This window comes from Rhamphochromis longiceps, linkage group LG12 (assembly GCF_057381845.1).
Source record: "Rhamphochromis longiceps isolate RC_006_pf linkage group LG12, R_longiceps_female_GT1.1, whole genome shotgun sequence".
NCBI lineage: Eukaryota > Metazoa > Chordata > Actinopteri > Cichliformes > Cichlidae > Rhamphochromis > Rhamphochromis longiceps.
In genome coordinates this window covers 34,705,281-34,721,669 of record NC_140568.1, presented here as the reverse complement: position 1 = coordinate 34,721,669, position 16,389 = coordinate 34,705,281, and the positions used below count along the sequence as shown (strand labels likewise).

General features: G+C 40.0%; 2 protein-coding genes across 2 annotated transcripts in view; one reads left to right on the top strand and one right to left on the bottom strand.

Annotated features, from left to right (window-relative positions):
• The window catches only part of LOC146657709 (septin-2), a 28,806-nt gene extending 16,527 nt beyond the window's left edge, over positions 1-12,279 (bottom strand). Inside the window, exons 1-7 of the mRNA XM_085426007.1 lie at positions 12,179-12,279; positions 5,440-5,495; positions 4,893-4,992; positions 4,695-4,781; positions 4,269-4,392; positions 2,572-2,706; positions 2,120-2,237 (exon numbers count right to left, since the gene is read on the bottom strand). Coding sequence (XP_085282133.1) covers positions 2,120-2,237; positions 2,572-2,706; positions 4,269-4,392; positions 4,695-4,781; positions 4,893-4,992; positions 5,440-5,466 — 591 coding nt within the window. The 5' untranslated portion in view covers positions 5,467-5,495; positions 12,179-12,279. The remainder of the gene's footprint in view (positions 1-2,119; positions 2,238-2,571; positions 2,707-4,268; positions 4,393-4,694; positions 4,782-4,892; positions 4,993-5,439; positions 5,496-12,178) is intronic.
• A 1,940-nt stretch (positions 12,280-14,219) lies between these two features.
• Positions 14,220-15,987, top strand: cldn5a (claudin 5a). Its single transcript, XM_085426006.1, has one exon. It carries the CDS (start codon positions 14,471-14,473, stop codon positions 15,119-15,121), a length of 651 nt encoding a protein of 216 aa, XP_085282132.1. The 5' UTR covers positions 14,220-14,470; the 3' UTR covers positions 15,122-15,987.
• Positions 15,988-16,389: the final 402 nt, after the last annotated feature.

Below are 16,389 nucleotides of genomic sequence, written 5' to 3'. Positions count from 1 at the left end.
CATCATTCATAACTTTTACGAGGGCTGTCTCCGTACTGTGAAATGGCTTAAAGCCGGACTGAAAGATTTCCGACAATTGAGAGTCATTCAAATAGTCCATCAACTGAGTATAAACAATCCTTTCCAGGATCTTACTAAGAAAGGGAAATGTGAAAGGGAATGTGTCTAAAATTTTACATGACTGAACTGTCAAAGCCTGGTTTCTTAAGTAAAGGATGTATGACTGCATGCTTAAGCTCCTTAGGTACTTGACCAGACAAAAAACTAGTATTAATAATGTTCGGAATGTGTGGTCTGATGGTAGGAAATACCTTTTTGAGAAAACTGGGAGGAACGTCATTTGGAGAGCCACATGGGATTAGCTGACTAATCCTCTATATTTCCTGTTTTCTTCATCGCTTTAGATGTTATAGATCTTATTGGGTGTGGGTATGCGTGAGTTTGACAGTTTTGTTAAACTCTGCAGCTAATTGCTGCTCATTGTACAGTCGGAATTGTCTGTTAAGGGAACACTTAGCAGAGCATGTGAACAAACTGAAAGTTTAGCTGAAAAGAGGTCAGATCAGAGTGATACTGTTACAGTATTTCCTTAGAGTCCCTTGTCCCTTATTATTTCTCACTTCACTTCTCCTGGCTAAACTTTTATAGTAAAGGGAGAAAAATACACACAAAATTAAACAAAAGTTGACCCAAAACTCTGATAAAGACAGCTGACCTGCTGAAGGCTGGCAGCTGGAGCAAAAAGCCAAAAAGCTTGGGGGTTTCCTTCAGCTTGAGGTGGGGGTCAGCAGTGGCAGGAAACATGGTATTTTTTATTCTTAACTGCCAAAGGAACAGACTTGAGGTTTGAGTTGCAGTTAAGTGCAGTTACTGAGTTTTCATGTGCGCCCACTGTTAAATCCTGCTGTCTCAGTGAGTACAAGAAGAAATATCCTGAATGACCAACTGTAACCTGCAATTTGCTAAGATACTGCATCGGTGATTTCAAGAAATTTAACAGCCCAGGATTCTAACAAAACAGATTGGCTGTTTGGGAGAACAAAGCAGAGCTGGACTCCGGTCAGCCGATCAGCCTGACGCCTGCCAGACCACCGGCTCCGAGACCTGAATGAGAAGCAGGTGGGAGGTCTGGGCATCCGGGGAAGGTGAGGAGACAGGCTGACTTTCAATTAAAGAGGGCTGACAGAAAAAAGTTATTAGCAACTGAGGCACAATATGCTTTTTTACCAGGCTGCAAAGAGTGGGTCTTTTTCTCACTTAATCATTTCAAATACAAAAAGTGCTAAAGTTCAAAAATAATTTCCGATGTAACTTCTCAGTCTGAGGCAACATCTTTACATTAAAATCAATTAATTATATAAAAACAGAAAATGACATTATCAACCAACTAGTTCCAATTTTCTCTGAATTGAGACAAAAAGCACAGAAATAAGGAATACTCAAGTTGTCTCATAGATATAAAAAAGGAAATAAGACAAGGAAAGACGAGGAAAATCCTCCTAAATCATCTGAAGCAAGACGTTATCAGCTGAACACACTGCTGTGAAGTGTGTGTGATGAGCGGTACTACAATGTCCTTCCCCTGTGGACAGCAGGAAGCTGAGAAGCGTGCAGGCAGGCAGGCAGACACTTGGGTCAGGTCCAAGAGGAAGTATGTGGGACATGTTGAAACTGGATGAAATGTGCTTCATCTAAATTATATACAACAAACTTTCCTCAGTCCATCCCTTCTACTGTTTCCTTTCTTGGTTTGTCCCTCCCTTTACTTTGAAACTGGTGATTTCATCAGAAACGCAAAAACTTAAAGCCGTTCATCAGCGCAATCACAGGGAGAAGTGCACGAGTGCTTTCTCACACGAACGCAAAGAGGTGTGACATGCTAAGCTGCCATTATAGACAGATAAGCTATATAATACTGTTTTGTTCCATTCTATGATTATAAGCCACTTTCTAATGGCGTACACATATATCTGCTAATTGGATTAACAGTGTCTTTAGTAAGTGGCATTTGGGCTTTGTGGTAGTATTTGAATAAAGATGATTACATGTGGTGTATACACCAGAAAACAGACATCTTAGGATTGAAATTATGTGTCTGTGGGTGTAAAATCAAACCCACCCTCCTCTTCAGGCGATCCCTCTCCTTCAGAGTCAGTGTGTCAGCCTTGGCAATGACTGGGACTATATTGACTTTGCTGTGGATGGCCTTCATAAACTCCACATCCAGTGGTTTTAGACTGGGAAAGAAGGAAAAACAAAGAGGGAAATTAGGACACAGTGAAAAACTGTTTTGAAATGACAAAAATGATAAAATTGGACAAGGAATAACTGCCTTTCACAGCATATGACAGTACTGAGAAACAAAGCAGAACTGAAATGTGTAAAAGGAACTCAAGTTAATCAAAAACGCTAATGCTAAAGATGTCATAAACAGCAAGAGTTGGTGTAGTTTTGAAATACCCAAATTAAGGAAGTTCTGTTTTAGAACCACCAAACATGATTAAAAGTAGTGTGTTAAGTACAAGTCAGCTCGTTTCTGGTGTCTTTAGTGTTGTGTCTGTGCTTACTTACCCATGTCCAAACGGAGAAATGAAGTAGAAGCAGCAATGCACTCTGTTGTCCACTATGTGTCTTCGATTCAGCCCACTCTCATCATGGAGGTATCGTTCAAATTGATTGTCGATATACTGGATGATGGTCTTAAAACTGAAATCAAATACAGAACATCCCATCCCCCCAAAAAACATTTATCTGCACCAGTAAGGAATTTGTTAGTTTTAATACACAACTTATTTTCACTCCAAGTTAGATTTTCTCATACACAAAGAGCAGGTTAGAGCTGTAAAACACCTGTCATTAGGTTAGAAGGGTCAAAGTGAAGAAATAGTTTCTCAGAATAAGGCCAGGACATACTTCCACTGAATTGAACACACAGGATGATATAGATCTTCAGAAACCTGCTTTAACTCCCACAAAAACCCTTTAGAGTGTAGTTTTACATGTCAGGCAATAGATCACTGATATTATAAATCCTCCCGGTTTATGACTGAATGAATAGGTCATTTCCAGTTGAAGGGGTTTATGTCCCTGTAAGAGCTGGAAATTCAATGGAATCAACTTAAAATGAAAGGTTTTGTTGCTGTAATTGGCACACCATCTCAACCTCCCTAACAACAGCAGTGTTACTTTTTTTAAAAAAAAAAGGAAAGCAGCCATTTTCACACCATCTGTTTCTGACTCATAAGATAAAAAATGTAGCTGATGGGTGCAGTTTTATATCTTCTAGCCAAACAGTCAAATATGAAAATCAACTTGTAGAATGAACATCATTCCTATTTCTATCAGTGTTAAACAAAGCAACCAAACATACATAACGTTAATGTTTAATCATACTATTCCATCAGTTTTAACTTTTACCTCTTTACCTTCTCTCAGTTCAGTAGTCTAAACTAGCGGTCCCCAACCCCCGGACCGGCACCGGTCCATGAGTCGTTTGGTACCGGGATGTGAGAGTTGTGAAAGTTATGGTTTTCAGGGTTTTGATTGTTTTTTATCGTTATTTTTTATCATTTTTTTTAAATCATTTTTATCGTTAACTCTGTTTCCCTGGGTCTTTTCCCATGTGTTATGAATAAATCTTCCTTTTTTTTGGTACCAGTACTGGTTTTATTTTGTTGTATTTATCCGCGACACCTTAAAGGCCGGTCCATGAAAATACTGTCGGACATGAACCAGTCCGTGGCGCAAAAAAGGTAGGGGACGGCTGGTCTAAACTGTTGTCTGAAATTTACTCTTCGTCTTTAATTTCTAAATAGCTCTTAAAATTTGGTTTCATTTACCTACCATTTAATATTCATAATCTAAATGCTAAAAAAGTGGCACACAAATCTTGTAGAAAGAAATGAAAGGTAAGTGAAGATACGTTTCCTTTTATTAAGTGTGGAGTTGTTATGAAGAGGACCCAAGAATGTAGAAATACAGCTATGCCAGCACAATTAACAGGAAACGTATCCTGGACAGAGAGCCCACGTTGACAGTAGGACGCCCCACAAGTAAGCACACATACCGACACATTACAGACGCATACACACATAATAGGAGACACGGAGAATGCAGGGGGAGGAGAGGTAAGAAATAAGGAGCCTGAGACAAAACTTGGAAAAAAAGGTGCATCGGGGACAGGTGGGGAGGATAGGAGATCACGCTGCACACGTCTCAAGTTGTTCTAACTCCCCCACAACAACAAAAACAACATAACAAAAACACACCAGTCCTGGCTGTTGATGGCATCGCCGTATCCAGGAGTGTCAACTACAGTGAGACGAAGCTTCACTCCCCTTTCTTCGATCTCCACTGTTGATGCCTCAATCTGCACTGTCCGCTCAATCTTCTCTGTTAAAACAAATCATAAGAAAAATTACACCAGATTTGGCCCAAACCGCCGGTTTTGCCATATAAGAGTGATATGTGTTTTCTGAACTGTGAGGGCCTGGATAATTGTTTTCAAGCTAGAGCCCAAGTCCTAATCTAAGTCAAGTCATAAGTAGGGCAGGGTCACATTTTGAGACTGCAGCATTCTCAGCATTCCACTTGAAATAACACTTTGCTGGAGACATTGCAGTAGGCCTTTTTTAATATTAAAGTGTGTGTGTGTGTGTGTGTGTGTGTGTGTGTGTGTGTGTGTGTGTACATACCTGCAGCACCAGGGATGTAACGTTCAGGGTAGAGATCAGTGAGAAACAGGCTGTTTATCAATGTGGATTTGCCCAAACCAGACTCCCCTGAAAAATAGAGACTAAACTATAAATCTGTACTTTCAAGAGAAAACATATGGAGTACTTCAAACCTTTTCTGGTATGCCCACTTTGAAACTTGAGCACTCGACCACTCACCTACAACCATGAGGGTAAATTCAAACCCTTTTTTCACTGATTTCCGGTGCACTTGGTTAGGCAGGTTAGCAAACCCTACATAACCTGCAGCATCTGGAAACTGTAGCACAAGAAAAACAAATAGGATCAGAAACTACAAAAAATAAGCTGCAAACTAGTCAGAAGTATATGTGATGTTTTGCATTTAGGTGATAGCATAGTATAACTATGTTACATGACATTTTTCTGCTTATTTCTTTCATCTGATAAATCCTCTAAACTCCTGCCTCATCATTTTATGAAGTCTAGGTGTACAGTTGAAGTGTATAAGAGAGAGATTGATGATGATACATATCACTGAGAAACTTTAAACACACAATAAAGCCAAGCCATGAAACAGTTGCATTTAAACAGGATATCCTCTGTGGATGCTTGTGAAGGCGTGTGTGTTAGAGATTACAAGTACCATGGCCCTTAATCACCAGATCCTTATTAGAAAACCACCCACCAAAAATCTGCAAAGTTTAATCTAAACTGTGATGTGAGGAAATTTCTGACATTTACTCACCTTTCCTTTCTCTCCAGACTGAGACATCGCTACTGTTTATGTGATGTCTGTCAAGCCTGTAGGAGAGGGAAAAAAGAGTGGTAAATGACATGTCCTGCTGCGACCCATTGTAATGATTCAGATAACTTTTATGCATCATAAATATCTATTCAGTTGAACAATACATATATGTACACACACACACACACACACACACACACAACTTTTCACTCTGTAAAAGTTGTATCCAGCAAATTAATAATAACATTTTGTGTAGCCTATAAGCTCAACGAGGCCTTTGTTTTTCCTTATGTTTTAAAATTTTATTGCTGTTGTGACTTACACGGTTACACCCTTATGGTTAAATCAGTTGTTCAAGTTTAAGCCTGAAAAAACACTGATATCTGTTAAACCACCATAAAATAAGTGACATATTTATACTGGATTTATGCTGCACATCTGAAAAAAAACACCCATTTGACTTGAGTCTGCTTCAATTTTCTTATGAAAAACAAAATGTAAAAAAACAAACAAACAATTAAATCAACCAAATCATGAATGTAATCATTTAGTTTAAAATACTGATATAAATTTAAAAACATTATTTTGTGGAAAGCAACTGAAACAACTTTTTGAATAGAATAATTAATTGATGTTTTCAAGGTTTTAGAGCTGTGCTGTCACATTGATTTGTGGGATCCTAATAACCTCAGAGAGCTACAAAGAAAGGTGGCAAAAAAACCTGTAGCAACAGCAAAAACTTTGATATTTGACTATTTCTTTTTATACAATTAGAAAAATGCTACATTTATATCTTATATCTTTGCAAAAAGACCAAAACATGTAGTCCAAGTTCAGATGCCGATGGCCACACCATTGTTAACACTATCACTCTCACTGCAGACGTTATCAAATCTGCACAAGTAACTTCCCAGACTCTCATTAAGCTGTTACAGTATTGCCTGCTCATTGCTCCTGGCTCTCCCTATGACCCTGAGCAGACGACAGAGCAACAGCCTCATTTGATAAATTCGCTGCATAATGAGTGAGCAGGAAGAACAGGCTCCATTTTATCACCAACACACTGGGAGTTGACAGGTGGAGTGTGATAAGCATTAGAAAGAGGCAGGCTCCTGTGTGTTGCCAAACGGAGATGCACTCTGGTTATGTAATCTTTGCCGGTGGAAAGACATGGCATGGGAACCTGATTTGACCGTGGCATTTGACAAACACATTTGTGGTCACCTGGGGAACCATTTCACGCTGTTAAATGTATTAGATGGTAGTTGGGAGTGGTCTGTATCTAGATCAAAGTGGGCAGCGATCTGTCCTGCTGACAGGGTGGTTTCACCAAGCACACAAGGAGAACAATGGCTGTTTATCCCTTTCGTTCCTGAAGCCTTTCCTATATAGGGCAGCTGGGCTTACAGAGAAGGGGAAACACGTGCCTGAACCCTGAAGACATTTTAAGACCAACCGCATGCAGGACAGTAAGGGGGGAGACTCAACCCATTTAGAATGGAGCAGTGCTGAATTAAGGTAAAGGGGCAATCCAAGTGATCAGAGACCATATGAGGCCTTGTCCTTAAATTCATCAACTTTAAAGCAATCTCCGTGGAAACCTTGAGCCCCTGGATTCATGTGGATGTTAACTGGATGAGTGCCATCTACATAAACATTGTCGCCAACCAAGCACTCAACAATAGCACTCCCTGATGACAACAGCCTCCTCCCTGCTGTCATACCACTGCTCTGAAATTGCTTGAATTACACTATAAAGAACCAGAAACCTGAATCCAGCCTCCAGTTCCCAGATACCAATCCAACCCATCTATGCAGCCTAGTTTCTGTTAGTTTAATTTCTGAGCCATAAAGAAAGGTAATTCTGTTAAAGCACAGAATGAGATGATAAACCAAAGACTTATGCTGCCGCTGACCCTCCAACATCTTTACACAGACTTTGTGGGTCTCAATTAGGACACTAATAAAAACATGACTAATGACTCAAGGCACCAACATTAAAAGACACCATGTGTACTCACACAATGGTGAGATGAATACACCCTCTAATATAATGGCATCACGTAATGCTTTGGAATGAGAAAGGATGACTGGAACAAGCTAAAGATTCAAAGATTCCAACCTACACTTTTGAGTTCCCAAGGATCTACTCTTTCAGACACAGAGGGCAAACCAAAATCTCCCATTGGCCAAGCCCTGGTGGATCAGAGCTACTCTGGCTGCACCGGATGAATAAATACAAAATTAAATAAGTGGTTATAATAATCAAATCCATGACAGAATTTTGCTCAAGTCACCACTAAATACAGAGTGAAGAATTTGGAAACAGAAAACCACCTGCTTCTTGTTATTTTTGCAAGTACTGTTAAAAATTAAAAATGTTTCAGAAATTTGAATACATTAGGAGGACAGGAAAATTTAATAGACAGCCAATCAGCAGCCATACATCCTGAAAGAGTAGCAATATATTCAAGAATTCAGAAACGTTACCCTCATAGTGGCGCAAAGCATCAAAGTCAGTGAATGCAGCTTTCTGACCAAAACTGGTAGTGTTAGAATATCAGCGCCCTTTTTTTCCCCTAAGGAGGCTACTGAGAGCTAACCACTTTTACTAAGGTTTTAGTCTCGGAAACTGCATGACAGGCCAGCCAGCACATTGTGGAAACATAAATATTGCTGGCACAGTGCTGCCATGTTTGGAGTATGTACACATTACCCACAGTTTGAGGAAGGTTGAGCAAATCCCAATAGACACTACACACACTAAACACCGGGTGGGTGACACCATGGTTACACTCTATGGTCACAACTCATGACCTACAAAATCATTTGTTTCAGGCCTAAAAACACAACAAAGGCAGTTAATAATGTGTTTTTACAGTTAATGAGTATCTGAGTTAAAGCAGCAGCCCACACAAGTGCATTCAGTTGTGTTGCACACATACACACACTCTAAGTGTTATTCTTCTTCAGGCTCTGTGGGAACCAGCATTAGACCAGCAGCAGATTAATTAAACTGGTCCAATATCTCAGTTGTAATCTCTCAAAGACAACACTACAGGACAGACAGGCAGGAGGCACACTTCAATAATACGCTCTTAATAATGGCCATTTAATCGGCCAGGCTGCTGAGCTGCTTACATACACATACACACTGGCATCAGTGGGCCAGACATGGGGGAGATTAAACAGTTAGGGCCAAAAGGGAAAAATGCCACCTTAGAAAGCCAAAGTTGTTGGCATGTAATGCACTTACAGTTGATTTATTGGCTGGAGTGAAGCCACGAAGGACCAGCAATGCTAGAAGAACTATTCACCTTCCCTAACAGGCAGTGTCAAAGGTCTGCAGACTCGCTCTTCTTGGATTAAGGCCTCTCTGAACTTATTGAAAAAGATGAAACAATGATTTAACAATGTGGAGACTTTATGAAGTCAGTGGCATAAGTACAAAAATGGTAAATTACTGGCAACTGATCAAAGCAACAGGAACCTCGGAGCAGCTGAGCATAATAAAGTGATGTTTGGCAAAAGACCTCCACACGTAGACAATACAACACACAGAGAAGGGGGCTTGACTGTAATTAAGCAGCCCTTGGGGGTCTGAAGGTAGGAATGGTGGGCCAAAGTGGTGTAATAAAGACATGACACAGGCTTTTAAGCTGTGGTTTTGGAAACACTTAAAAATATGAGCCCACAGAGAGGAAAAAAAAGCCACAATTGGCGGAATAAGAAAGCCTTTCGACCACAGGCAAACCACCAGGACTGTTCATAACACACACAGAGTTTAAAGCTTAGGATGATTTATGACAATGAGGACAACATAGGAAATTACTGAAAACAAGTGGGAGCCATTCAGTAACAAAATATTATCTTTATAATACTCACCGCTGCTGTACACTGGTGCACAGTTAAAGGTGCAGGTAATATAACCTGTTCATTTCCATGCTCATTTCCTCCCATTAAACCTCCATAATAATATTTGTAGAAAGCCTTTTATCAAATCACAACACAAATTCCACACTGACTGATTGTAAAGTGCATTCATTTTTAAAATTTATTTCAAAAACATCACACTGCAAAACTACTTTCTCCAACATTAGAAAGCACTAATCTTCTCTATAGTTGTCTTACAATATACTCAGCCAATATTAGCCAATCAAAGATCTGTCTCTATACATCATATGCATAAAAACATCATGTAGAAAAAGATGTTTGGGTTCATTTAGAACTGTTGTAATTTTTCATCTGCAGCGGAGTATAATTACAGCCACAGGCCTTGGGGGCCGGTGTCCTGCAGGTTTTAGAGCTCACCCTGGGTCAACACACCTGAATCAAATGATTGGTTCATTACCAGGCCTGAACTGGAGGTAATTTAGCGATTTAAATCAGCTGTGTTAAATCAAGGACACATCTAAAACCTGCAGGACACCGGCCCTCGAGGCCTGGAGTTCGACACCTGTGGTATGAAAGATGGATGCAACTCCTGTAATGCCACCAACATAAAGTCACGAAGTCCTGTTAGGAAGCTTTGATGTTTTGAAACTGGAAGTTAATTGGCTAATAGCTTGAAAATTGCAAGGCTAATCCTCCTTTCTGACACTTAAAATCATCAAAATTAAAATTCTCTCTGTGTTTACTTAGGCCCATTTCCCCATAGACTACTGCAGGACGGATGTTTATCGGAAGTCTTTTTGACAGCCAACTACAATCAAGGGAAACTAACAGGCCTGCTGACATTTAGAAATGCTGCAGGTTTAAGGCTTAATTTTTCACACTCAAAAGGTTTGCATCTATTTCATACAACTGGTGGTGTAAAGTCATGCTGTGTATTCAAGGCAAGTTTCTAACTAGCTGTACATATAAAACAAACTGAAGAAACAACGTTTATTCTGGGTTTCAGCAACACAAAATAAAGAATCTCTTAATAAATGCAAGAATAAAACAAAAACCTCATCCAGATAAGCCTAAGCTTATGGATAACATGGGTAAATTAAACATATGCCCTCAATATTTGAAACTTGAGGCATTCTTAATAATTTTTTTAAAAGTCAGGGATGGGGGACTCCACACCTCAAGTGCCGGTGTCCTGCAGGTTTTAGATATCACCCTGAGTCAACACACCTCAATCAAATGATTAGTTAATTACCAGAAAATAAGGAAAGGTATAGGTTACTTTAAAAACTTATAAACAAAATGTTTGTATTAATGTGGCAATCCACATTGATATAATTTGCTTATAATTTGTTTTGGTAACAAGACAACATTACTGGGTCAACTTATTATCTTCAAAAATGTGTCTGTTTAACTTTACATCAGTGTGTTTGGCAGTGTAGAAACTGCTAAAACTGTGTTCTCCTGTTTTTTTTTGTTCTGTTTTACTATTCAAATGGATCTTTTTTAGGACATTTCAAAAAGACATTATTGCAAAAAAATTCACATTATGTAAAAACAAAAATCACATTTTGACACAAGTCCAGCTTAATTGAAAAGTATCCTATATTTCACATCAGCAGTACCCACAGTCCATTTGGCTCTGCTGGTGTGAATGAAGCTTTGCCTTTCCATTCACACCACAGCACAAAATGATTGGAAACATCCCTGTGTAGTTTCAAACAAACGTGATCCCTGTTGGACTGTGTTAGTGAGATAAAGTCGGAGGAAGGGGAAAGGTCAGAGAAAGGTGAAGGTGCTTGATTTGAGCCATGGGGCGTCTTTCATTACGGGAAGATGTTGTTCTTTTAATATCAAATTGATCTCTGTTCAGCTGGCCATAAAACCTACTTGTTTTCTGTAGTAAGGGGCAGCTGCCGCCTTGAGATTACAGCTTGCAGAGTCTGCCATAGTGCTCACCACTTAACAAGAAAGGAAGTGAAATATGCATGTTTTCACCCAGTCCAAAACACAACAAAGATGGATGACAATTCTTCAATAGTGGCCCTCAGCCACATCTTAGACAGACACATAATGAGAATGTTATCGTTTCCCTCTGTTATTGTTAAAGATGTCTGGAGGCAAAATTTACTTTTGTGGAAATGTGCTTTATAACCAAAGGTCATGGAATAATCGCATGTTAGAAAGCAAGTGCAGAGGTCAGGAAGGGTACACAAGAGGAATCTGGAGCAAAGTTCTTTAATGGTTCTGATTTATGAATTGATTAAGCCTGGTGAAGTGTAGCAAGCTTCCCAGTAGTTGGGCCATGGGGCAATAAATGAGCTCAAAGCAGTGAGTAGCGCAGCTGTTTTTCAAAACATGAAGAAGGGGAAGTGTTTATTTGGACAGTTGTGTCAAATAATGAAGGAGAATTTAATATAATGCTTTAGTCACTGGCCAGGGGGAGTCTGAAACGTGTGTGAAGGCCTCAGTGTCTGTAACAGTCAGATGTCCACCACACCCAGTCTGTCAGACACTCACAGAGTTTTCCAAATATCTGCTACTGGGACAATGACTTTGCAATTTGCCTGTACCCAGCTTAAGTAAACACAGTAGTTCCTTAAATAGTTTCCTCTTTAAAAACTTGCTCGATAAACCAACGTTGGGTCTACAAAAGCGATGAAACTGTGTTACATGTCAAACTTTAGCATTCAACAGTTGCTACCGCGGCTGGTGTCATATTGCCAGCTAGTCTTCAAACTGATTGTCCGGTTTGTCTCCCTTAGGGTTCCATCGACTAGTCGCTACACTGTTTAAAGTTAAAAATCTATATATCATAATAACCGCAAACAACCGAGCAGTACCTTACCTGTCCGTACCTTTGAATGCTATTAATCCACCGGAGCGTTTCGTCTCTCTCTGCTGTCCCAGCCCAGGAAGGGAGACCCGGAAACCGCTTCCCTGAGTCCGCCCTCGTCCCAGTGTCTTTTCGTTACCCACGGCTACCGTACAGCGCCACTGACGCCATTTCGGCTCAATTGCTAGAAAGGCGTAAGTAGGAATGTATCATTAGGCAGAACCAATATGGTTACTTCAGCGGAACAGTTTCTTTGGTACTTTACCTTGTAACGGTTTTTCTTTCTGCCGTGGAAACCGTTAAATATACAACTCTGCGATAGAAGTTGTGACTATCTTATTAAAAATGTTATAATGTTTCCCAAGAATCCGCCGAATTATGTAATCTTATGTTAACGATGAGAGAATCGCTTAATTTATCTCAAAGTGGGTAAATTCTGTTAAACAAAAAAAAGCTAAACAAAGTTACAGGCTAACAAAATAAGTAGAACTCAAAAAATAAAATTCAATACGAGAAAAGAAATATCTCAATAAAGTAAAAAAACAAACAAAACGAATTTGAAATAAAAGTAAATTAAATACAATAAAGCAAAAATAAGAATCTATTCAAATACATAATTTTTTTTAGCATTTAAATTTGGAATTAAATTGACATTTTTAATTTTTAATTTTACTTTATTATACAATAAAGTAAAACAGGAAAATAGATGTAAATATGACTTAGAAAATGTAGGGGGAAAAGCACAGCAAATATTAAATGGCATTAAAAATCATTAAAATGAAGTGCACAGTGCAGTGCAAAAAACTGACATTAAAAGATAAAGAAGTATGTTTTTTGCTATGTTTGTGATGGTTTTTGCATAAGAAAGTAGGCTATTGTCTATATCAGGGATGTCACACTCATTTTACATCGTGGGCCACATAATTCGATTCTAAGTGAAAGAACAAGAACTTTTCTTTCAGTTAATTGTTTATCTATTACTTAATTACTTTGGTCTTGTATGAATGGCTATGAGGGAGTTCTTTATCAGGAAGAAAAGCTATAAAACTTGTGAAAATAAAATGAAAAATAAAAATCCTAAATTGACGTCACTCTTCATATTTTCAGAAGTCATCCAGTGGGTCCCTGGGCCTACCTACAGTGTTGTAACACATTTACTAATGATTTTGATTTGTATTCATTTGGCCTTTTAAAAAAAATAAAGTACTTCTCTACTTGTTGTATTTGTTATTTAAAATCCCTCAGCCAAGACAATTCTTTCACTGAGAGTTATATTTTGGTAGTACCACCTTAAGCAGATTAAAAGTTCTCCCAAGTTCAAATCAAGCCTGCTACACTGAACATATCCTGGAGTAAAATTCCACTTTGTGCTGGTAGGACTGTATGAATCCTGTGAGGTTTTTAGAATTTGAAATCTGCCTGCTTGATAGGAAAAGTCAACTCATTGCAGTCATTGGGCGCAAACCCTCCAGTCCAAACATTAAACGTATAAAATTAGCTGTAGATAGTTTATGAACTTAAAATAATCTATTTAAAAGTGCAAGTTGACTGCAAACGATTGACTGAAGATGAAGGTGAAATTAAGAAAAAGCAACAGCAATAAAGAAAAGCATTAAAAAAAACTCTTGTTGTACTTGTACTTCAAAGATAAGTGGACATATTTAAAAGTCAGATTTGTACTTCTTTTCTGACTAATGGGTTAGACAAATATAATATTCCTATGAGAATAGGTGTGAAATGATAATTATACCCAACAGACAAGTTGCATTATCCTCCATGTCTGAAGAATCAATAGCAAGTGCCGTGATACATCACACCACTGCACTTCAGCTGTTCCACAACGTTAACGCGCACACAGAGGTCTGCCATAAAATCTCTTCACCCCTCTCCCGCCCCCTCTATTCATTGTAAATAACTGTTCAAACGCACAATGCGCTCTGGACCGCTTTATTCAGTCGGTCAACTTCCCTGCGCTTTCATTGGTCCCTTGAGGATGCGGACGCAGCGGATTGGAGGAAAGTTTCTCTCCGAGTCCACACACCCCACCTCACAGATATTCGTGGTCCGGTGCGACTGTGATTCCAGTTGTTTTCACATCCCCTCGCTAACAAAGAGACTGGGAGCTGCTGCCTTACATCTCTGCGTAAACGTAACGAGTGATGCGAGACTAACGACTCACCCTCCTGTATCGAGTTGAGAAGGAAGAAGACAAAAGCAAAAACAGCACTTTGCTTTCAAGGAGAAAAACAAGCGGAGAGTTTAAGCACCTTCACGCGGACCTGACTGAACATAACAAGAGAGAAAATGGTGTCGGCCGGACTGGAGATTTTGGGACTTTCCATGTGCGTAATTGGCTCGCTCCTGGTGATGGTTGCGTGCGGGTTACCTATGTGGAAGGTGACGGCTTTCATCGAAGCCAACATCGTGGTGGCTCAAACGCTCTGGGACGGCTTGTGGATGTCGTGTGTGGTGCAGAGCACGGGGCAGATGCAGTGCAAGGTGCACGACTCCGTCCTCGCTCTCTCCCACGACCTGCAGGCGGCCAGAGCGCTCACCATCATCTCCTCCGTGATGGGAGTGTTGGGTCTCATGGTTGTGATTGCGGGGGCACAGTGCACCAACTGTATCCGCACTGAGTACATCAAAGCTCGGGTGGTGAACGCCGGTGGGGTGATCTACATCCTCAGTGGCCTGTTTGTACTCGTGCCCCTTTGCTGGATGGCAAACAACATTATATCGGACTTTTACAACCCGCAGGTGCCTGCATCCAAGAAGAGGGAGATCGGCGCTGCGCTCTACATCGGCTGGGCGGCCACAGCGCTGCTGCTGATCGGAGGAGCGCTGCTGTGCTGCTCCTGTCCTTCCAGCGGGAACTCGGGATATTCAGTAAAATACGCACAGACCAAAAGAGCCGCCACGCAGAACGGGGACTATGACAAGAGGAATTATGTGTAGCTATGTGGCTCCCAGGAGGTGACGCCTAATAGTGAACCTGCCGCTTTTGAAAAAAACTGTTTTTTACGGACTTTATCTTTGCACCAGCAGTTTGTTTGTTTTTTTCATAAGTTTGAACTTTGAAAATCAGTGGAACCACCTCTATTGTTTTTACACTGGCCCTTCAATACGCTCGGACCACGTCCTTTATGTGTCTGTCTACAGGAGATTAAACAAAGACTATCAACTACAGGAGGTAGCTCACGACGTATATAAAAAAAAGAGTATCTTTCTTAGGTACCAGCTTTGTAAATTCTCGAAATTATTAGTATTTTGAATTGTTTACTGCTGTAACTACATGTTGTTGTTGTTTTTTCTTTTATTGAGGAACTCTAGCCACCGAAAAATATAGGCTGTTCTTTTGCCTTGATGTGCATTGTCAGCACAACCTTGTACAGTAACTGAGAATGTTTGCACTCCCACGCGTTCAAAGACCAGTTTCCTTTAGGGGGACAATTGACAACAATGTCAAAGTAAAATGTTGTGTCAAAGCCCTCATAAATCTCAGATAAGCTTTTGTTTTGCTCAGAAGTTAATAGGAGTGGGGTGGCTTTGAGGCTTGCTCTTATTTTGGACCTGTAGATTCTGGAGATTTGGCCTATATGTGACATGAAAATGTGCAACAGATACAGTGTAGGCTACAGTCTCGAGAACCTGCAACTTTTCCCTTCATTGCAGGAAGTCTTTTGTTTTTTCACAATTTCCAGAAATAAACTTTGTTTTCTGTTATTGATGTTTGATGTAATGATTCCATATTCATGTATCTGAAGATGCAATACTGTTTCATTTTATTAAGATTAAACTGAATATATTGTATATAATCCTCATTTGAAGTGTTTTTTTAGTGCTAAAGTCTGAGTTATGATGGTCTGCAGGGGCAGGAGTGCCCTCCATAGCTGTGTGTAAGACTTGCCGTTCCCATCATGAATTCATAAACCAACCCCCACGGCGGGAGAAAGTATTTTGGTTAGCCATAGAAATCCAGATGACAATACCCATTCAGCCAGAGTGGGGCTCTGCTGTTCAACTCACAATACCCCCACCCCCCTTCAGACCACCTCCCCTCCCCTCCTCATCCGCAGTCAGTGAAAGACGTTCAAATTAAAGCTGTGGAGAAGCTGCTGCAATCGTTGTCCTGCAAGTCACTCCATTCATTCATAAGTCTTCACATCTTCTTCCACCAAGGTGCTAAGATAGGCGGGCTCCATGACAAACTGGTATAGAGCAAT